At 46.2% G+C, this 17,664-nt stretch overlaps 1 protein-coding gene across 3 annotated transcripts in view; it reads left to right on the forward strand.

Annotated features, from left to right (window-relative positions):
• The window catches only part of VPS13C (vacuolar protein sorting 13 homolog C), a 5,236,720-nt gene extending 5,224,286 nt beyond the window's left edge, over positions 1 to 12,434 (forward strand). For all 3 annotated transcript variants that reach the window (XM_069624490.1, XM_069624491.1, XM_069624492.1), the window contains one exon: positions 12,012 to 12,434. In XM_069624490.1, the coding sequence (XP_069480591.1) occupies positions 12,012 to 12,113 (102 nt within the window). In that variant the 3' untranslated portion in view covers positions 12,114 to 12,434. The remainder of the gene's footprint in view (positions 1 to 12,011) is intronic.
• The last annotated feature ends 5,230 nt before the right edge of the window (positions 12,435 to 17,664 follow it).

Consider the following 17,664-nt stretch of genomic DNA (forward strand, 5'->3'; position numbering starts at 1 on the left):
CTCCTGGACATAGACGGTAAAATCTTCATGAAGATATTGTTGGGGGAATTGGGGAATTTGGTAAGAGAGGTGAAGTTCCTATCGAAGTGCCAAACTGGCCTCTGGAGGGGTTTGTCCACTGCTGTAAATGGCATAGTGCTAAACCTTCGAAGTGAGAATACAAGCAAAGGTGGGGGCCAGCATTTGTATGGGGCATGGGTCGACTTCTCCAAGGCCATTGATATGGTGGACAGGGAAAGACTTTGGCAGAAGTTGAGGGCAAAAGGAATCCCAGAGGGTTTACTGGGGATGCTTATAGAATTCCATAAAGAGAACTCCATTAGAGTGCGTTTGGATGAGGAAGGTCATCTGTCCGAACCAGTCAGAATAAATTGGGGGTGCGACAGGGGTGCCCAGGGGCACTGATGTTCTTTAATCTTTACACAGCAGACATGGGCAAATATCTAGCTCCGTTAGCATTGGCGAGCCCAGAGCTGAATGGAGTAAAACTCAACTGGCTCGCATACGCAGGTGACGTTGTAGTCTTGGATAAAACAGCTATCTGACTGCAATGTCTCTTGAATGGCTTGCCCTGCTATGCATCCGAAAATGGTCTTGCCATAAACCCAACTAAATCAAAAATTCTTATCTTCAGACAGAAAAATTTAAATGTGGCATTTCGACAATGGACAATGAGAGGTGAAACAATACCAAAAGTGGAAGAGCTGGTTTTTTTCGGATATAAAATATATGCCCTCCCAGCGGTATGTAAAGTTAAACAAGACATGGTAATGAAAATAAACTCCTTATCTGCACAGGTGAAGAGAATTTCTGATGAGATATGGTAGATTCTCTTTAATCCTGGTACTAAAATTCTACCAGGCTAAAGTGATCCCAGTGTAATTGTATGGCCTGGAAGCCAAACACAACTATGGAATACCACATGGGAAAAGTGGGAGGGTCTCTTGTGGAAAAATGCTCTGGGGTTACCAATGAGTCTCTCGATGTTCAACATCAGGTATGAATTGGGTCTAAGATCTCTGGAATCCCATGTAGGCTGGAAACTGATATCATTGTTTCAACGTATAAGTACAACACAGAATGATTCTCTATATTCTGATATAAAAGCTCACTTATACAAATAAATAGAAAATGCTCTCAACTCTAAGTGTCCAGGTGGAAAAAACGATTGCTTGATGCGGATATAGAGAGAAAAATGGTAACAGAGAATCCTGTGAAAGCGAAAAAGAAATGGGATGAAAGGGATTGGATCCATACTATTATGGGTGTTCGCTCGGAGACCCATCCTAACCAATTGCAGTCAGTTGAGAGGAAATTGGGTTTCCTGAGTAAATATCTGATAAAGTTCCCTGATTGGAGAATCAAAAACAAATTCCTAAGATTAAGGCTAAATGTCATCCACACAGGTGAAGTACTGGCAAAAAGAGGGCAAGGGGAAATGGCTCTAAAACTATGTCAAATTTGTAATAACCCGGATGCTCAATCTACTAAACACCTGTTAATATCCTGTGAGGGCACAAGGAATGCCACTGTTTTTCTTTAACAGATTTCTCCCTGAATCAATTTATTGTTTGCAAGACTCAATCTGGGAAAGTTTGATTGAAGGTTACTTGCAGCGGAAAACAATAGCGGTCATCCAAATGCTAGAAAGATGCGAGATTGTGCTGTAATTGTTGCCAAGGGGAGTCACAGCTAATACTGGAAGATCTGATGATCGACCTATCACCTCCACAATTTGATTAGAACTATATGTGGGAGGGAAGTCGGAGGAGCTAGGACCAGGTATGCCTGTGCATAAGGTATGTGAAGTCAACGAGGAAGTCTTGCTGGGTAGTTTGCTTAAATGTTTTAGTAATGAGGTTGATGAATTTTGTTTATATTTCATTTGTAACTGGTAGTAATTATAATATGTATGTTTTTTGGTAAGTGTATTGATTCAATGAATTGTGTCATGGTTTTGGATGATATGCTATGCTTAAGTGGAATGTTTGTAATATTGTAAAAGGTTAAGTTAACCAAATACAATTAAATAAAAAAAATGTTTTAAAAGTGTTTTACAGTGTGGTGCCGGACACAGAAGATGTATCTGTTGCCTGTGATGGCCCACAGCTTCTCCCATACCTGCTCTCGTTGTCCAAGGCCGACCTTGCCCACACATCTATCACGGTCCACCTGGCCTCCATATCCCGCTAGACCCGGGCTCCGGGCAAGCTCTCCCTGTGGTCGCACAGGCTTGTTAAAGAGTTCCTCAAGGGCCTCTTCAGGACATTCTGTGAGGGGTCAGAAATGTGAAGCGACAACTCTGTGAAGGTTTTTCAAAAGATGCCATTTTATTAACTCAAAAGGTTGGATACATGACTCACTATCCCTACCCTGAGAAGGATTTCCCTGCCTAAAATAAACTAAAGGGAACACTCCAACAAAGGATATCTGTCCCTCACACATATACATACAGTAAGTCAACAGGGTAATGCATGACAGTTCAAAAGCAACAAAACAAATATAACAGTTAAGTTTACAATTTGACAACAGTCTCTCCTTATAAGATTCTAGCAGGATTCTGTTCTACAGTTCCAAAAAAAAGAAATAAGGAGATATTGGTTTGTAACAAAGTTCTAATACAGTTCTTTGTGACTCCAACTTGACAGCAAAAAGTTCAAATACTCCAGTGATTCAACAAAGGTTCTTTCTCTTCTTCTCTTACTAGTAAGACTCAAAATAATCTTCACATAAACAAAACATATTTCCTTAGTTCATCAGTATCAACATAATTTGTCTTTGCCAGGATGCTTCTTGCAACAACCTATTTTTTCTGAAGATATATAACACTTCTGCAACAGTTTTATATAGTTCTTGCTTCAGCAATACAAAAAGGTTAGCAGGCGCCCCTCTCTCGAAAGAACACGGCATGATAACCTGTTCACTGGTTTTTAACCACCCTGAGAGTTCGCAGCCATCTGCTTGTTGCTCACTGTACCTTTCACAGATGGGAAATATCCATTTGCATATCAGTCTTTGTCCGGCCCACATGGGCAGTCCAGCACCAAAATGCTATGGCGATTCCCTTCTGAACAAGGGTACCAACAGCAACCCCATACACGTATTTCAGCCTTGTTGGGCCTCATCAGTGAGGTGGAGCTGTGCCTCTCTGAGCACAGTGAGCAGGGAGTCCACGTCTGGTTGCCCCCAGGTAACTCAGGGTGACCAACCCCAAGTTCCTCTTGGGTGAACAATGAGATCCCAGTGTTGGATCTAAGCGCACGTGTTGGGGTATTCACAGTGATACACTTGATCAGATACTGGCGGCGTCTTTGTGCACACAATGGTGAGTGATGGGCAATGCTTTGAATTCTATCTGGGCTTTAATGGGCAGACAGTGGGCCTTGCATCTGACCACAGAGATATGGTCAGATTTTTTAAGACTGAGGGATGCGCGCAGTGCTTTATTTTGGAGGAGTTGGAGTTTTAGCAGGTTGGATTTGGAGGTATTTATGAGCAGGACATTGCAGTAATCGAGTTTTGGAGAGGATATATGTGCGTGCTAGCACGATGCAGTTACCATGGGAGCGAAACTGCCTGCAAGGGCCTTCATCTGTCTGTTCATGTTTAGGACGGCTTCGAGGCTGACCTCAAAGGTTTTTATGTGTTTAGAACCTGGAAGGGGAGTGCCGTCAATGCAAAATGAGGCGCAGGAGTCAAGGTGTCTGATCCTTTGGGGGGCTCCAATGACAAGAAGTTTGCTTTTCTGGTCATTCAAGCATAAGTTATGGGTGGCCATCCAGTTTTGGATGAAGCTATACATTTTGTTAATTTTGAGGGAGTCACTGTCATAGTTACCAGAAAGCAGCATGATGATCTGAGTGTCATCCGCAAAGTTGGTGTACATGATACCACTCGCATCAACCAGGGGCTTAGTATAGCTATTATAAAGTGTGGGTGAGAGGCAGGAACCTTGTGTAACACCCAGCGGTGCTGGGATTGCATCAGCAGCTGAGTCACCTATGAGCTTCCGGCGAGAAGTGGAAAAGTTGGTTAGGGTGCTGGCAAAGAATATTATGATCAATCAAGTCAAAGGCCGCAAAGAGATCGAGAAGGAGGAAGATCACTAGGTTGCCTGAGTCTCTGATGGAATCTATTTGTATTTTGAGATCGAGAAGAGCCGTCTGAGGTGGAAGCCAGTTTGTCTTTTACTGAGCAGGTTGTTGATTTGTAGAAATTGTTGGACTTGTAGGTAGGCTAGGCAGTCCAACATTTTTAGAAGGAAAGGGACGGTTGTGATGGGGTGGTAGGGAAAAGGGAGTTTTTTTTGTGGGGGTGTGACCCATGCCAATTTAATCGAGGACGGAACTGTGCTAGTTGCAATGGATGCATTGGCGATGATGAGCACGAGTGAGCGGCACAAAGCTTCACAAACAAAGGGCAGCAGTCACATTTACAATTGGATGGTTTGAGAGTAGCAATGGTAGCTGCAACATGTTCCGGAGAGAGTTGTCTAAATGCGAACAGGGGGGTGTTCGCAAATGCAGAAATTGAGAGGTAGGGTGTTCTGGTTAGTTCCTTGAGATTTGCCGGCGAGCAGGGCTTTTTTTAGCATTAATCTGGGTTAATAATGAGTCAATTTTGTGCGTCAGGGAATTGTGTATAGTAGTGCATCAGTCTTTATCGGTTTGTGTGCTGCCTGTGGGGAGCATGGGGGTTTCCAGCTCCCGGAAGATTGCAAAAATGTATTTGCTGTTGGAGCTGGCATTGGCAATTCTGTCATTATAGCTATTTGATTTACATGAGAGGACAGCCTTTTTATATTTGCTGGCAAGGGTAGCAGGGGACTGGATTTCTTGGGGCAAGGTTTTTTTTCTGCAAAGCTGTTTGAGGGATTTTTTTTCTCTGCGTAATTCAACAAGTTCCTCAGAGAACCAGGAGTTGTTGGTTTTATGTGGTTTAGGTACTTTGGGTTTAAGTAGGCAGTGAGTGTTGAGGGTTTGGAGCAGACAGTTATGATATAAGGTAGCCAGATCGTCAGTGGTATGGTCTGGATCTGGCGCATAGGTACTGTGTGCTGTGAGGAGGGCTGGTTTCAGGTCTTCATGAGTTAGCTTCCCTGTGTTGAGGGCCAAAATGGGGCTCAGGGGCTCAGGCAAGATTTTGTTGAGCTTGGCAAGAGAGATGGTGAATTGCATGAGAAAGTGATCCGACCAAGGAACCGGGTCAATGGTTGAGATGTAAGAGTGGACGTTGTCTGTGAGAATCCCATCAAGGATTTGTCCTCTGTCATGGGTGGGTGTGGTAATAAATTGGGTGAAGCACATATTGCTAAGTGCAACTGATAGTGCATTAGCTTTGGAGTCAGTGGCAACGTTGAAGCCGAGGTTGCAGTCACCTAGTATAATACATTTGGATGTGGGCTTCATAAGGGGGTGATCAGGAGTGAAATGTCCAGATATGGGCAACTGGGTCCATTAGGCTGTCTATATAGTAGGAGCAAGTTATAGGTAGTTTGTGTATCGGTCGTCAGCTTCAAAAGGAGCATTTCGTATCCTGCTGTGTGGGGCTGGGAGCAGGTTGTGATTTGAAGCAAGGTTTTAGCAATGAGGGCATCCCCACCTCCTTGCGCATTGGTTTGGTCAGCTCTGTAGATGGTTTAGTCCTGCGGTATGTCCAGGGACAATAGTGGTCCGGATGTCGCGTGGAGCCAGGACTCAGTGAAGGCTAGGAGGTCAAGCTGCAGCTCCAGGATGAGGTAATAGATTTCCACTGCGTGCGCCCTAGGGATCTAGCATTGATGAGAGCGCAGTTGAGGGAATCTGGAGATAGCTTGGTGACAGGAGTCTTGTGAGCGTTTGGTATCGCTAACTGTGACTTGGGGATGACAGCACTCTGAGGAGTAGTTATCTTGTGACCTCTTCGCGGCGATAGGGGCAGAGTTACTTTATATGGACAAGTTCTGGACCGAAGTCTATGGCAGTGTTGAGTGCCTAAGCATGGGGCTGCTTGGTCCGAAGCCGGGATCTTAGGAGTGGGTGGCTGGTGTTGGGTAGCGTGAAAGTTAGGGGCGGCATTTGCAGGGTTCCAGAGGTGGGATGTGTTATGTGGTGAAGATTGACGATTTGTGGATGTGTGAGTGCTGGACTTGGTCTTGGAGGGTGGTGGGCCCCTAGGCAGTTCCAAGGAGGGTTTATGGCATGGTGCTTCAGCAAACCATTTAAGTAAGGGTAGAGATGTGAAGGGGGGGAAATGGCATCACCAGCAGCAAGGGAGCTAGGACCCTCAGGAAGTTCCATGTTGTGATTTGCATAGGACATGAAGTGCTGAAGATTTTTGTGTGGCAGCAACCAGCGAGGTGGCCGGGTCCATCTTAGCAGCGTGCTGCTAAACATACATGCATGCGAGTGGGCAGAGCATGTGCAGGTGTTAGAATTTGGGATGAAATGGGCCGTGGAGCAGTTGAGGGATCACCCGCATGGTACAAGTACAAACAGCGTCTACGGGCACCGACGAGGACGGCGACTTTGGCCCGGCTGATGGAGAAACGCTGCACGCGGATGAGCCCCATAGGGCCTTCCCACCTGACGAAGTTGGATCCCGAGGAGAGTAAGAAGGTGGGTTTCCGGTACAAGCAGTATGAGCAAAGAAAAAAGACCATCATGTCTGTTCCCTTCCTGGACGACATCTGGGAGGAAGGCCTGGCGCTAATGAAGAACCAAGTACGGCCCGCCCAAGCGTGACAGACTGGGGAAAAAGTACAGGGTACCACATTCAGCGCCCAGACGCTTAAGGTCTCAGCCCTCTCCTGACTCAGTGGTCTCGGCCGCAGCCAGGAAGCGCTCAGTGACTCCATCGTCAGCAGCCATGGTACCTCCGGACCAGGAGGGGAAAAAGCTTGATGCAATGGGCAAGAGGATAATTTATACAGCATCCTCTAACATCAAGGCAGCTAACTCCCTGGCCACCATTTTGTCCTGATAAAATCGGGAACTATGGTACAAGCTGGGTCCGATCCTAGACTTCCTGCCCGAGGACAAGAAGGTCGAGGCACTACAACTTTTTCAAGAAGGGGAAGTGGCCTGGACCATGCCATCAGAGTGACAGCATACATCGCAGACACAGGTTTCCACCAGATGGGGAACATGGTGTCCCTCCGTCAGCAAGGTTGGTTGAAGGCACCACACTTCAGCCAGGATGTTCAGGCTAAAGTGCTGGATATGCCGTTTGACTAGGCAAGGCAATCGACAAGTCTCTGCAAGCAATAAAGGCTGACACGAAGACAGCGTGCTCCCTAGGAAGCTTACAGCAATGACGACTGTCATCCTTTCATTCATCCTGAGGAAAACCCGGCAGATCTTCCAAAGGTTATACTACCCCAAACAGGCCGCCTTCATGCTCCTAAACTCAAGAAGAATACAGGATTCTCTCTCAAGTCAGTGGATGACAGCGCCGGCACCGCCCGCAGGGCAGAGCTCTGACCCCCAAGCAGGCCTGAACTGGCCGTGGCCTTGGGCCCCCACTCATGCACCCCAGTGGGAGGCCGGCTGGCAAAGTTCATCAGCACGTGGAAAAAGATTACCACTGACAGATGGGTGCTGGACGCTCTCGGCAAGGGGCACACCTTAGAGTTCTAATGCAGGTGTCCTCGTATTCTGCAAATACCACGACAATAACAACACAGACCACAGCTTCTGTAAGGGGTGCGGGCCATGTTACAGAAAGGGGTGATAGATCCTGTCCCCCAGTGTCTCTGCGCTTCGGAGTATATTCCACATACTTTCTGGTTTGAAAGAAGACAGGGATTGGAGGTCGATTCTGGATCTGCGTCATCTCAACAAGTACTTAAAAGTCTGAATAGTTCCGGATGGTCACGTTGCAGCATGTGATCGGCCAACTGGAGGAAGGGGATTTTCCGATGTTGTTGGATCTGGAGGACGCCTACTTCCACATCCCTATTCACAAGAAACACTGCAAGTTCCTATGATTCGTGGTTCAGGGTCAGCACTACCAGGTCAAGGCTCAGCCCTTCGGCCAGAAGTCGGCACCAAGAGTCTTTACGAAGTGCAAGTCCCCAGTGGCAGCGCATCTTCATCTACAAGGCATTTTTGGATACCCTTATCTGGATGACTGGCTGGTGCGTTCCTGCTCACGCACTCTGGCAAGCGAGCATACTTCGAGAAACGTATGTCTACTGACAGAGTTGGGATTCTTCATAAACTATCCAAAGTCCTGCTTGATGCCATCTCGGGACGCGCTGTTCCTAGGTGCCCAGCTCATCACATTGACTTGTTTGGCATCTCCCTCGGAGGAGAGGGTGAGAGCCATACTAGGCAAAGTGCAACGTTTGTCATCAGCACGGACGGCGACTGTGCAGTCCCTCAAGTCACTGCTGGGCATGATGTCGTCCTGCATCAGCCTTGTCCACTTCTGCATACTTCACATGAGAACTCTTTAGGAGTTCCTCGATGCAAGGTGGATGCAGGTATCGGGGAGCTTTGCAGACAAGATATCCCTTAACAAGGAGTTCTATGGGGTGTTACAGTGATGGGCTGTAATAATGCATCTTGTCCAGGGGACTCCATTTCAAGTTCTGCCTTACCAGGAGACAGTCCTCACAGACACCTCTCTAGAAGGGTGCAGAGCCCACACCGGACAGTTGCACGCCAGAGGCCTCTAGGAACCGGAGGAAAAGGGCGTCCACATCAATGTCCTGGAACTTCGGCCCTCAAGTCTTTTCTGCCGCCGCTGAAGGGCAAGGTGGTGAGGATCTTCACAGACAACACCCCCACCATGTTCTACACCCGGTAGCCAGGGGGGACCCGCTCTCCGGCACTCTCCAAGGAAGCTTAGGATCTGTGGCTCTGGGCCATTCAGCAGGGTATGTTTCTCGTCCCTTTTCACCTAGTAGGTCTCAAGAACACCATTGTGGATTCGCTCAGCAGAGAGTTGCGTTCCTGCCATGAATGGGAGCTTCGCCAGGATCCGGTGGACCTTCTGTTTGACAATTGGGCCAAACCCCAGATCGATCTCTTCCCAACGGCGACGAACGCCAAGTGTCAGAAGTTCGCCAGCAGGTTCCCACAGCCGAGGAGCATGGGGAGCACATTCTTGTTCCCATGGGAGGGATGGTTCCTGTGTGCTTTTCCTCTGTTCCCACTCATGCTTCGTGTGATCAACACGCTCAGACCGAACCACTGCAAGATAATACACGTCACCCCAGCGTGGCCAATGCAGATATGTCTGGACCAACTGCGTCTGTCAGTGGCCCCGTCCATCAGGCTACCACTGTTACCAGACCTTCTCACCAGAGAGGGAGGGGCAATTCTGCACCACAATCCGGGGTCGCTGAACCTGAGAGCATGGCTTCTGCAGCCCTAGAGTTTGGAGGTTATGCTTTACCAACGGAATGTAAGGAGATCCTGGCTGGAGCCAGAGGCTCGTCTATGTTGAAATGCTACGGCCATAAATGGAAGCGTTTTTCCATGTGGTGCCAGACTCAGAAGATCACGCCCCTACGGGTCACTGCCCTTCAGTTTCTACCCTATTTGCTCTCCTTGGTCAAGGCGGGATTGGCTCACGCCTATATCAAATAGCAACTTGCTGCCATATCCCTGTACACCTGGTCTCTGGGTAGACGCTCCCTATGGTTGCACAGACTTGTCAAAGAGTTCCTCAAGGGGCTCTTCAGGATTTTTCTGCCGGTGAAGGCCCCAGCGCCGGCTTGGGAACTCAGTGTAGTACTGACTATGCTTATGGGAGCTACTTTTGAACCTATACATCAAGTCCTGCTCAAGTTTCTCTTGTGGAGGACAGCTTTTCTCATGGCTATCACCTCAGCCAGGAGGGTCAGAGAGATCCGGGCCCTGTCGTGCAAGCAGCCTTAATTGTCATTCCATACTTCAAAGGTGGTACTGCATACACCCCGCACCTTCATTCCAAAATTACCGTCGGAATTCCACTGCAACAAACCTTTGGTGTTACCTGTCTTATTCCTGAATCCATCATTGCCAGAGGAGAGGACCTTTCATTTACTGGACGTGGCTCGTGCCTTGAAGTTCTATGTGGCACGTACAAAGAATTTTCGGAAGACTAATCAGTTGTACATCAACTTTGGACCTGTGAATCACAGAAAAGCCTTATCAAAGGCTTCCCTCTCCAGATGGCTCTCGGGCTGCATTATGCATTGTCATCGAGTGGAGAGCAGGCCGCTGCCAGGCCGACTGAGAGCCCACTACACCAGAGCCATTGCAGCAACAACAACATTTCTCTCTGATGTTCCCCTGCTCGACATCTTCAGGTTTGCTACGTGGAGGTCCATGCACACCTTCACGAGGTTCTACTGCGTTGACAGTGATTTCAGGGATGAGGCCAGAGTCGGCCAAGCGCTGCTATGCAACCTGTTCGCTTGAGGTGAGTCTGTTCCAAAGGTGAGTGTGTTATTGCTTCTGTTGAGCCTTACAACCTCCTGTGGTTGCGTATATGTACTGCTGTGTAATCGTTATTCATGAGCATGTGAATCCATGCCACACCCTATGCCGTAGAAGGTTTAAATTACTTACCTGTAACTCTTGTTCTCCAGCATGAGTCTGACATGGATTCACATGAGAACTATCCCTCCGTCCGCTCTGGTGCTCTTCTTGGTTCATTCTGCCACTTTACGTGCTTACCAAGTCTGAAGATGGCCACCAGGGTCGTGCTTAGGGAGAGGAGTGTCATTGGATGGAGCAATATGACCCAAAGTACAGTGATTCGTTTAGAGGAGAAATACAGTTTTAAAGTGAAAGTGAAACTGTTTTTTTCTTTTACCAAGGATTTCCAGCCTGACGACACGGACTATTCACGAGCATGTGAATCCATGCTAGAGAACAATAGTTACAGGTAAGTAACTTAACCCTTACTGAGCGTCATAATCCCACTAGAATTTGGTGGGAACCAGGTGTTTGGGGAACCAGAGGGTTGCGGGATTGGCCCACCTTCAGAGACAGTGGCTGATAGAACAACAGGTGACTTTGGGATAACATGATAGACCAATCCCTAACAGTAACAGGGAGACCCATGGGAAAAGGGATAGATCCCTTCAACTGTGGGAATGAGCATTAGGGGAGTAGCTTATCTGAAAAGATTGCCCAGGTGCTTTGCTCCTCCATCCACAACACATTCCACATCTCTTTCCTGGCTATCAGATTTGTTACTTTGGCTCTCCCTCACCGGGCAAGTTAGAGGGTGTTTCTTCTAGGGATGGTGATGGGCTAGAGAGCATCCTCCATTTACCTCCTCTGGTCCCTAGATCGTGAAGTGGATGGTAGCTCCGGGGCCCCATGGTCATTCCAGCCCGTTTGCTCAGCCTGAAGCATAGGACTTTGTCGCAGGACCCAGTGTTAGCTGCAGGCGTAATTGCAGTGATTTTGGAGACTAAAAAGCATTGCTATTTCTAAAGGGCTTGCACAGTCATATGATTGCTATGCCTGAAAATCTGCTTGGTATCTGCAGTCGGAGCTGTCCTTAATTTATTCATGTATGTCTATGGGTTTTGCGTACAGGGAAAACATTATCGCAATGTGTACTTTTGCTATTTGTTTTTAGATAATATCTGCTTCATATGCTTGATGTCAACATTACCACCTTTTATAACCTTATTTACGCTTTGATCTTTTTCTTTCATCCTATAATTTATAGTGACCATAACCATCTTAACAAACCTTGTGGGTTGCACATTATAACAGTTCATTTGCATGTACTGTTCATCTATAGGCATATGTAAAACTTCATACCAGAACTATGTAACCATTCTGTTCAGTACTTTAATGTATATATTTGGTTGTATGTGCAGGCATGTTAAACACCTAAAAAACTTACTTCAAAATTGTAATTATATTCTTTAAAGCAGTATTTCAGTCTCTTTGTACAAATGTTGTATTTGCAATGACAAAATCCCCATTTAACCTTTAATGATATATTTAGCTATTTTTTCTGTAAATAAGCAGAACAAAAAGAATAATAAACATGATTATATTGTGCTTACTTCATAGATTGTATACAAAGCGATTGATGAAGCTCAAGCAACAAGGCAGCAGCAGAAATTGGTAAAACAGAAATCAGTGAGGTTTACAAAGCAATATACACTGCCATGATTGTTACCTTCTCAGACGTCCATTACATTTGTTTGCATACAAACCATTTATCCTACCCAGGATGGACTGTGTGAAAATATATATTGGTACTTCGAATACACATTGTGAGTTGCAATATGTAACAAAGTTACTGCTTAACTATGAATCTGTGTTATAATATGTAAAACTGATTAAAAACTGAAATAAAGAAAGATAAAAATTCACAAAGAACCATTTAGGATGGTTTGTATTATTGATATTTGACCATGTGTGTTTAGACCTAGCCAATGATGATTTGTGTTAGTCTAATAAATAATAAAAAACAATTCTTTTTTTGAACAACTTAGTTCATGCCTTTTACTTCTATGGTTGATCGTGGTACATTACCATACTACATAACAGCATACAAATGTTACTGTATTTTGTTCTACACTAGAAACCTGGCTCTCTAGATTGACAATGCCTTCAATAACAACTCTAGCAGGCTGACTAAGACCTCGGACACATATCAAATCAGTGTCACAGCTCTTAGTATTGAAATTCGAAATCTTGTCGCAAATATAATAGATCAGAACGGTCTATCACAGCGTCATTTAGATGTGGCACCAAGATTAGTTACTACTCTTATGTTCATATACCCTTGTGCACTGTTTTCCAACCTTTGTGGTTGAAACTGTAAACCCAGGACTTTTTCCAGATGGAGATATTCAATGGTTTATAGTTTGCATTTGCTATGTCCAGTGTCCCAGTGCATCACAAAACTCACGAAACAGCAGGAATGGTGAGGACCGCATTATAGATTGGGATTGCCATCTTTCATTGTTTCAAGCCAACACACTCCAGTATTGACTGATCTGTTTATCAAGTCAATTTTAGAAGCAGCTTTTACTGTATGTAGTGACTTGCAGGGCAAAGCATTACGCCCAAACCTGCTCCAGTTTTTGCATTATGAGTCTTCATCGTAAATTGCTCTTTTGACACGTGAGAGTGAAAATTCAGTGACTTAATCCAATTCAGTTAACTAAAGTACTCCTTTCATAAACTCGGAGCATCATCCGTCACTGTGATATCTATCTATTTTTATACCAAAGCACTGCTAATAAGTAACGTTGAAAGAATCAAGGTGTGAATCAAGTTTGTTTGATTAGCATGAATTTATTCTTTCAGTTTTTGCAAAATCTTTTCTAAAAATACAGAATCTTAAGATTACTAACAACTTGGATCCTAGAGGCATAAACACACATCACTTGCCTTGTAAATGTACTCCATTACTTTTGATTGATTTTATTTAATATGTGAGTTAGTGTAAGTTTAAAATAAAATGTTTATTGCAGTTTTATATATGTAATCTATTGCAGAAAGCAGGGCGAATCACACTCTGCTAGATAGTAGCTCTCTCTTATGTACCTCTAATAGAGGTTACTGGTAGTTGATAAATAAGTTAATGCATGTAAGGCATACACCGTAAATTTAAATTCATGTTGAGTAGATATATTTCCAATAAGCTGTTGATTACTAAGTTACTTTGTGTTGTTACTCAGTATTGTTGATACCGTTTTTGCCAAAATAAGGAAGATAGCAAATAACCATGCTAGGTAGATATATCATGAGTACTTTAATTTTGCCAGTGCATTTTGGAGAAAATCATCTCCTTCATCAGGGCTGTTCTCTCCACTAGCCATCATAATTGCCATCAAGGTTACAATTACAGCGAATAAACGTAAAAAATTAATCGATTACATCAATCACACATGTGCAATTCGATAGTGTTTGGTAGTTTCATATACCAGAATTTCAATGGTTCATATATAGAGAAAAAATCAACAGTTGCATATATATATTACATACCATCATTCCAATCGTCCATTGGTTAATGAAAAGAAAAGAAAAAAAGAAAAAGAACAGAAAATCAGCTTTAACACATAGCTTTGGTATGCATAACTTATGTTAATACTTGTTACTTCAACTGGTATGTATATATCTAAATACCTGAACGTAGTATGCTGTATGTATATATTCCATTCAGAACCAGGATTCCTAGAGTATAATTAACAGAGCTCAAGTCAAGGGTACACGCGGGGGGACAGAGTCCCCCCACTTTATTCAGAGGGTGGACTCAGTCCCCCCCCAGCTAAAAGTGAAACATGGATGTCCTCTTTGAATTTATGAAGATCGCAGGGATCAAACCGCAGTCGTCAGGTTTGCACTATATAACCTGATCAAAAATAGCAAACATCTAAAGGTTAAATATCCCATTTCGGTACTGCAAGTCCAAGGGAAAACATTTGTATTGGTTCTTGGAGTTTAAAACATGCACACATTTTAACGTTTTCAAAATCACTATATCCTGTCTTAGTTTTGTGTGTGTGTTGATTTTATGAAAGGCAAATGCCATTCGTCCTGTTCAATTTGGATGGTTATGCAAAGCCAATTTAATGAAATGCGCATATTTCACCTTGGTATGCTAATTTCTGACAATGTCACATCCGATTGCGTTTGTTGATGAGTACCCCCAATTTAATTTTTAGGACTTGACCCCTTATAATTAACCTCAAGTTACAAAAATGGTCCAGACAAACTACTGGGTATCCAGTTGCTTAACAACACAGGCACTTACTTTCAAGTAGATCTGTCTGCCGTGCTCGTGCCACGGAGAAGATGCTCAAGTTTTTTAATCTTTAGCCTTGAAAGAATTCATAAACGCTCAGTTATTATAATGACAAAGGTTATTTCTGTCAAAACGGTCGGAAACTATGTAATTTCCTCAGAGTAACGCCCTTGGCTTACCTTCCTCTCTCTCCTGCGTCTCCAAGCACTGCAGAACACGCACGTGTCCCGCAGTCAACTGCATTTATGCGTTGTCATAGTTACGGGCTGGAGACCAATGAGTCAGGCCCGCCCGTAGGCGAGTCCCGACTCTGCTGTCTTGGGTCCCAGCCTCGCTCGTAAAGCAAAACCGGGACATGCCAGCAACTTAACTACATTGTTTTTGCAGAGAAATATACGTGGTCGAATGAAAATGCATTCTGTATATTTATGTTGTATGTGTGTGCCAGGACCCAAATGGGGGGGTATTATCGTGGTAATCACAATACTGATATGATAGTATAGTATGAGGCATGAGAATAGTTAATCACAAAAGTGACATGTTCCAATTATGTAACGCTGTGTAATGAATTACACAAGTGTATATCTTAATTGCCCCCCATTTTCTAATGTCAATAGTGGGAAATCAATACTTATCAGGTGAGCAACCCTTTCTTGGCTGAAAATTAACAATAAATCTCTGTTTCGAGGGGATTGGGTCCTCCAATGTATTCCATATCTATGACAGTAATCACCACAGCTGTGCTGCTTCGGAAAATCTTAAGGCGTCTGCGTTCTGCGTCGATGACGTCGATACGCTGTCCTCGAGGGCCTCTGTCGAGCCGACGTCACCAGATGTTCTAAGTGGGACGCACGACACCCGCAGCCTCAGTTCTGTTTTTTCCGCGAACGTGTTCGCTTCGGAGATCTTGGCGCGCCTCGGTTCTACTGAATCCTGTTCTTTCGGTTCTTCGAACCTGTTCGTTTGTGTGTTGAAAATGATGTCTTCGGCTTCTTCCAACCCACGGTGGGTTTTAAGAAGTGTTGGGTGTGCGGGTCCAAGATGTCGGTGACTGACACGCACAACTCTTGCCTCTGGTGCCTCGGGGAGGACCACGATACGGATGACTGTGTCGACTGCCAGTCGCTTACATCGAAGGCCTTGCGGGAGCGTAAGAAGAAGCCGTCGGTGGGTAAGGTGGCCAAGCCCCGGAAGTCGCGATCCACTGGACTTTCGACGGACGATTCGAGGGGCGACTCTCTGCATCGTCGTCGTGAGTCCGGGGGGTCTCGGTCCGTCTCGCCATTCCTCTGCCTCTTCGAGGCACTCACGGAAGCGCTGTCACAGGTCGCCTTCCCCGTCCTCATCCGAGGACTCCGCCCGTCGGCGGGTTGCTTGTCCCAACAAGCATTCCACTACTGAGGAATGGGATTCCTTCCGAAAGGAGATGGTGGCGATTTTTCAATCGCAGGGCTCCGGTCCGTCGCGCCGTCAAAGGACGCCGGCTGTGACCGTGCTAGAGACACCACTCATTCGCCTTCGGCCTCGAGTGTTCGTCGCAACCACTGGGCGCCTTCGAGGTCCCGGTTGAAAAGGATGGTCACTCTAGACATGCTCGTTCCATCACGATGAGCCTGTGAAATCTTCGAGGAAGACATCGACGCCTCCAGCGCCGAGGTCGTCGAGGGACTCTCTCGAGGCTCTGCCTCCGAGGAAGTCGTCGACGCCATCGGCGCCCAGGCTGTCGAAGGACACGCTCTTGGCTCCGCCCTCGAGGTCTGTGTCAACACCGTCGAAGTTGTCGGCACCTCGCTCGATATCGACGCCGATTCCGTCGACGCCATCAATGCCTTTTGAGGCTGCTTTGTCGGAGGTACTCCGTGGCACGGTGGAACCCCCCCCGAAAGGCTCTGGCCAAGGCTAAGAATGTCTTTGTCCCTTTTTCTGTGCCATCTTTCCAACCTCTGGATTATATTTCTGAGGGGGATGAGGGATCTGAGGAAGGTTTGGTGCCTGAGGAGGTGCCTGACGAGATTTTGTCTGGTCACAGCCAGATTGAGGACCTGCGTCAGTCACTGCACGACGCCAGTGGTCTGGACACCTCTCCGGAGGTGGAGTTCTGTCGGCCTGAGCCTGGCACCCATGTCGAGTCCTCGTACCAGCGCCTTATGTCGAGAGTCACAGAATACTTGGGGTGGTCTGCGCCATCTGTGGATTTTCTGCAGGATGACCTGACGGACATTCTCGACCAAGGTCCTCCAACTGACCCGGTACTGCCATTCCATATGGCTTTGCAAAGAAGGGTGGCTGCAGCTTGGAGTGCTCCAGAGAGTGGTGGTGCAGGCGGCCACAGCCCCAGCAAAGCAGGCGTCGTACCCTACCATCACTCCTGATAGGGACGACAAGCGTTTTGATGGCTGGGCGAAGAAAGTGTTTTCTTCCGGGGGTATGGTTTCACAGGCAGCCAACTCCGTGTGTGCGCCTTGTCACGTTTCCTACACACTCTGTGGAATTGTATTTCCTTGGCAGCTGAACATATTCCCGAAGGGGAGGAACGGGATGGTTTTCTTGCTATTGTACAGGATGGCAAGGATGCCATGTGTGAGACCGTTCAGTCGGGTTTAGACATGGCAGATTGTGTCAGCCGGTCCATGGCGGCGAGCACCGTAATACGCAGGTTTGCATGGTTGCGGAAGTCGGGGTTTGCTCCCGATGTGCAGGCCCAGCTCCTCAACATGCCCTTTGATGGTGAACATCTTTTTGTCAGCAAGGCTGACGAGAGATTTGAGAGGTTGCAGACCTCCAAAGCTGCAGCAAAGTCGTTGAGTGCTGCAGTTCGCCAACCTCCGCCTTTTCGTCCTAGGGGACAGCAATGGAGGGGAGGTTCCTTTCGTTATTATCATCCTTTAGTAATCGAGAGGAGCTGCAAGTCAAAGGGGCCACCGTAGAAGTGCCAGAGGTGGAAAACAGGGTACTCGAGGTGCC

Source organism: Ambystoma mexicanum, chromosome 11 (genome assembly GCF_040938575.1).
Source record: "Ambystoma mexicanum isolate Mex_15411 chromosome 11, UKY_AmexF1_1, whole genome shotgun sequence".
NCBI classification, from domain to species: domain Eukaryota; kingdom Metazoa; phylum Chordata; class Amphibia; order Caudata; family Ambystomatidae; genus Ambystoma; species Ambystoma mexicanum.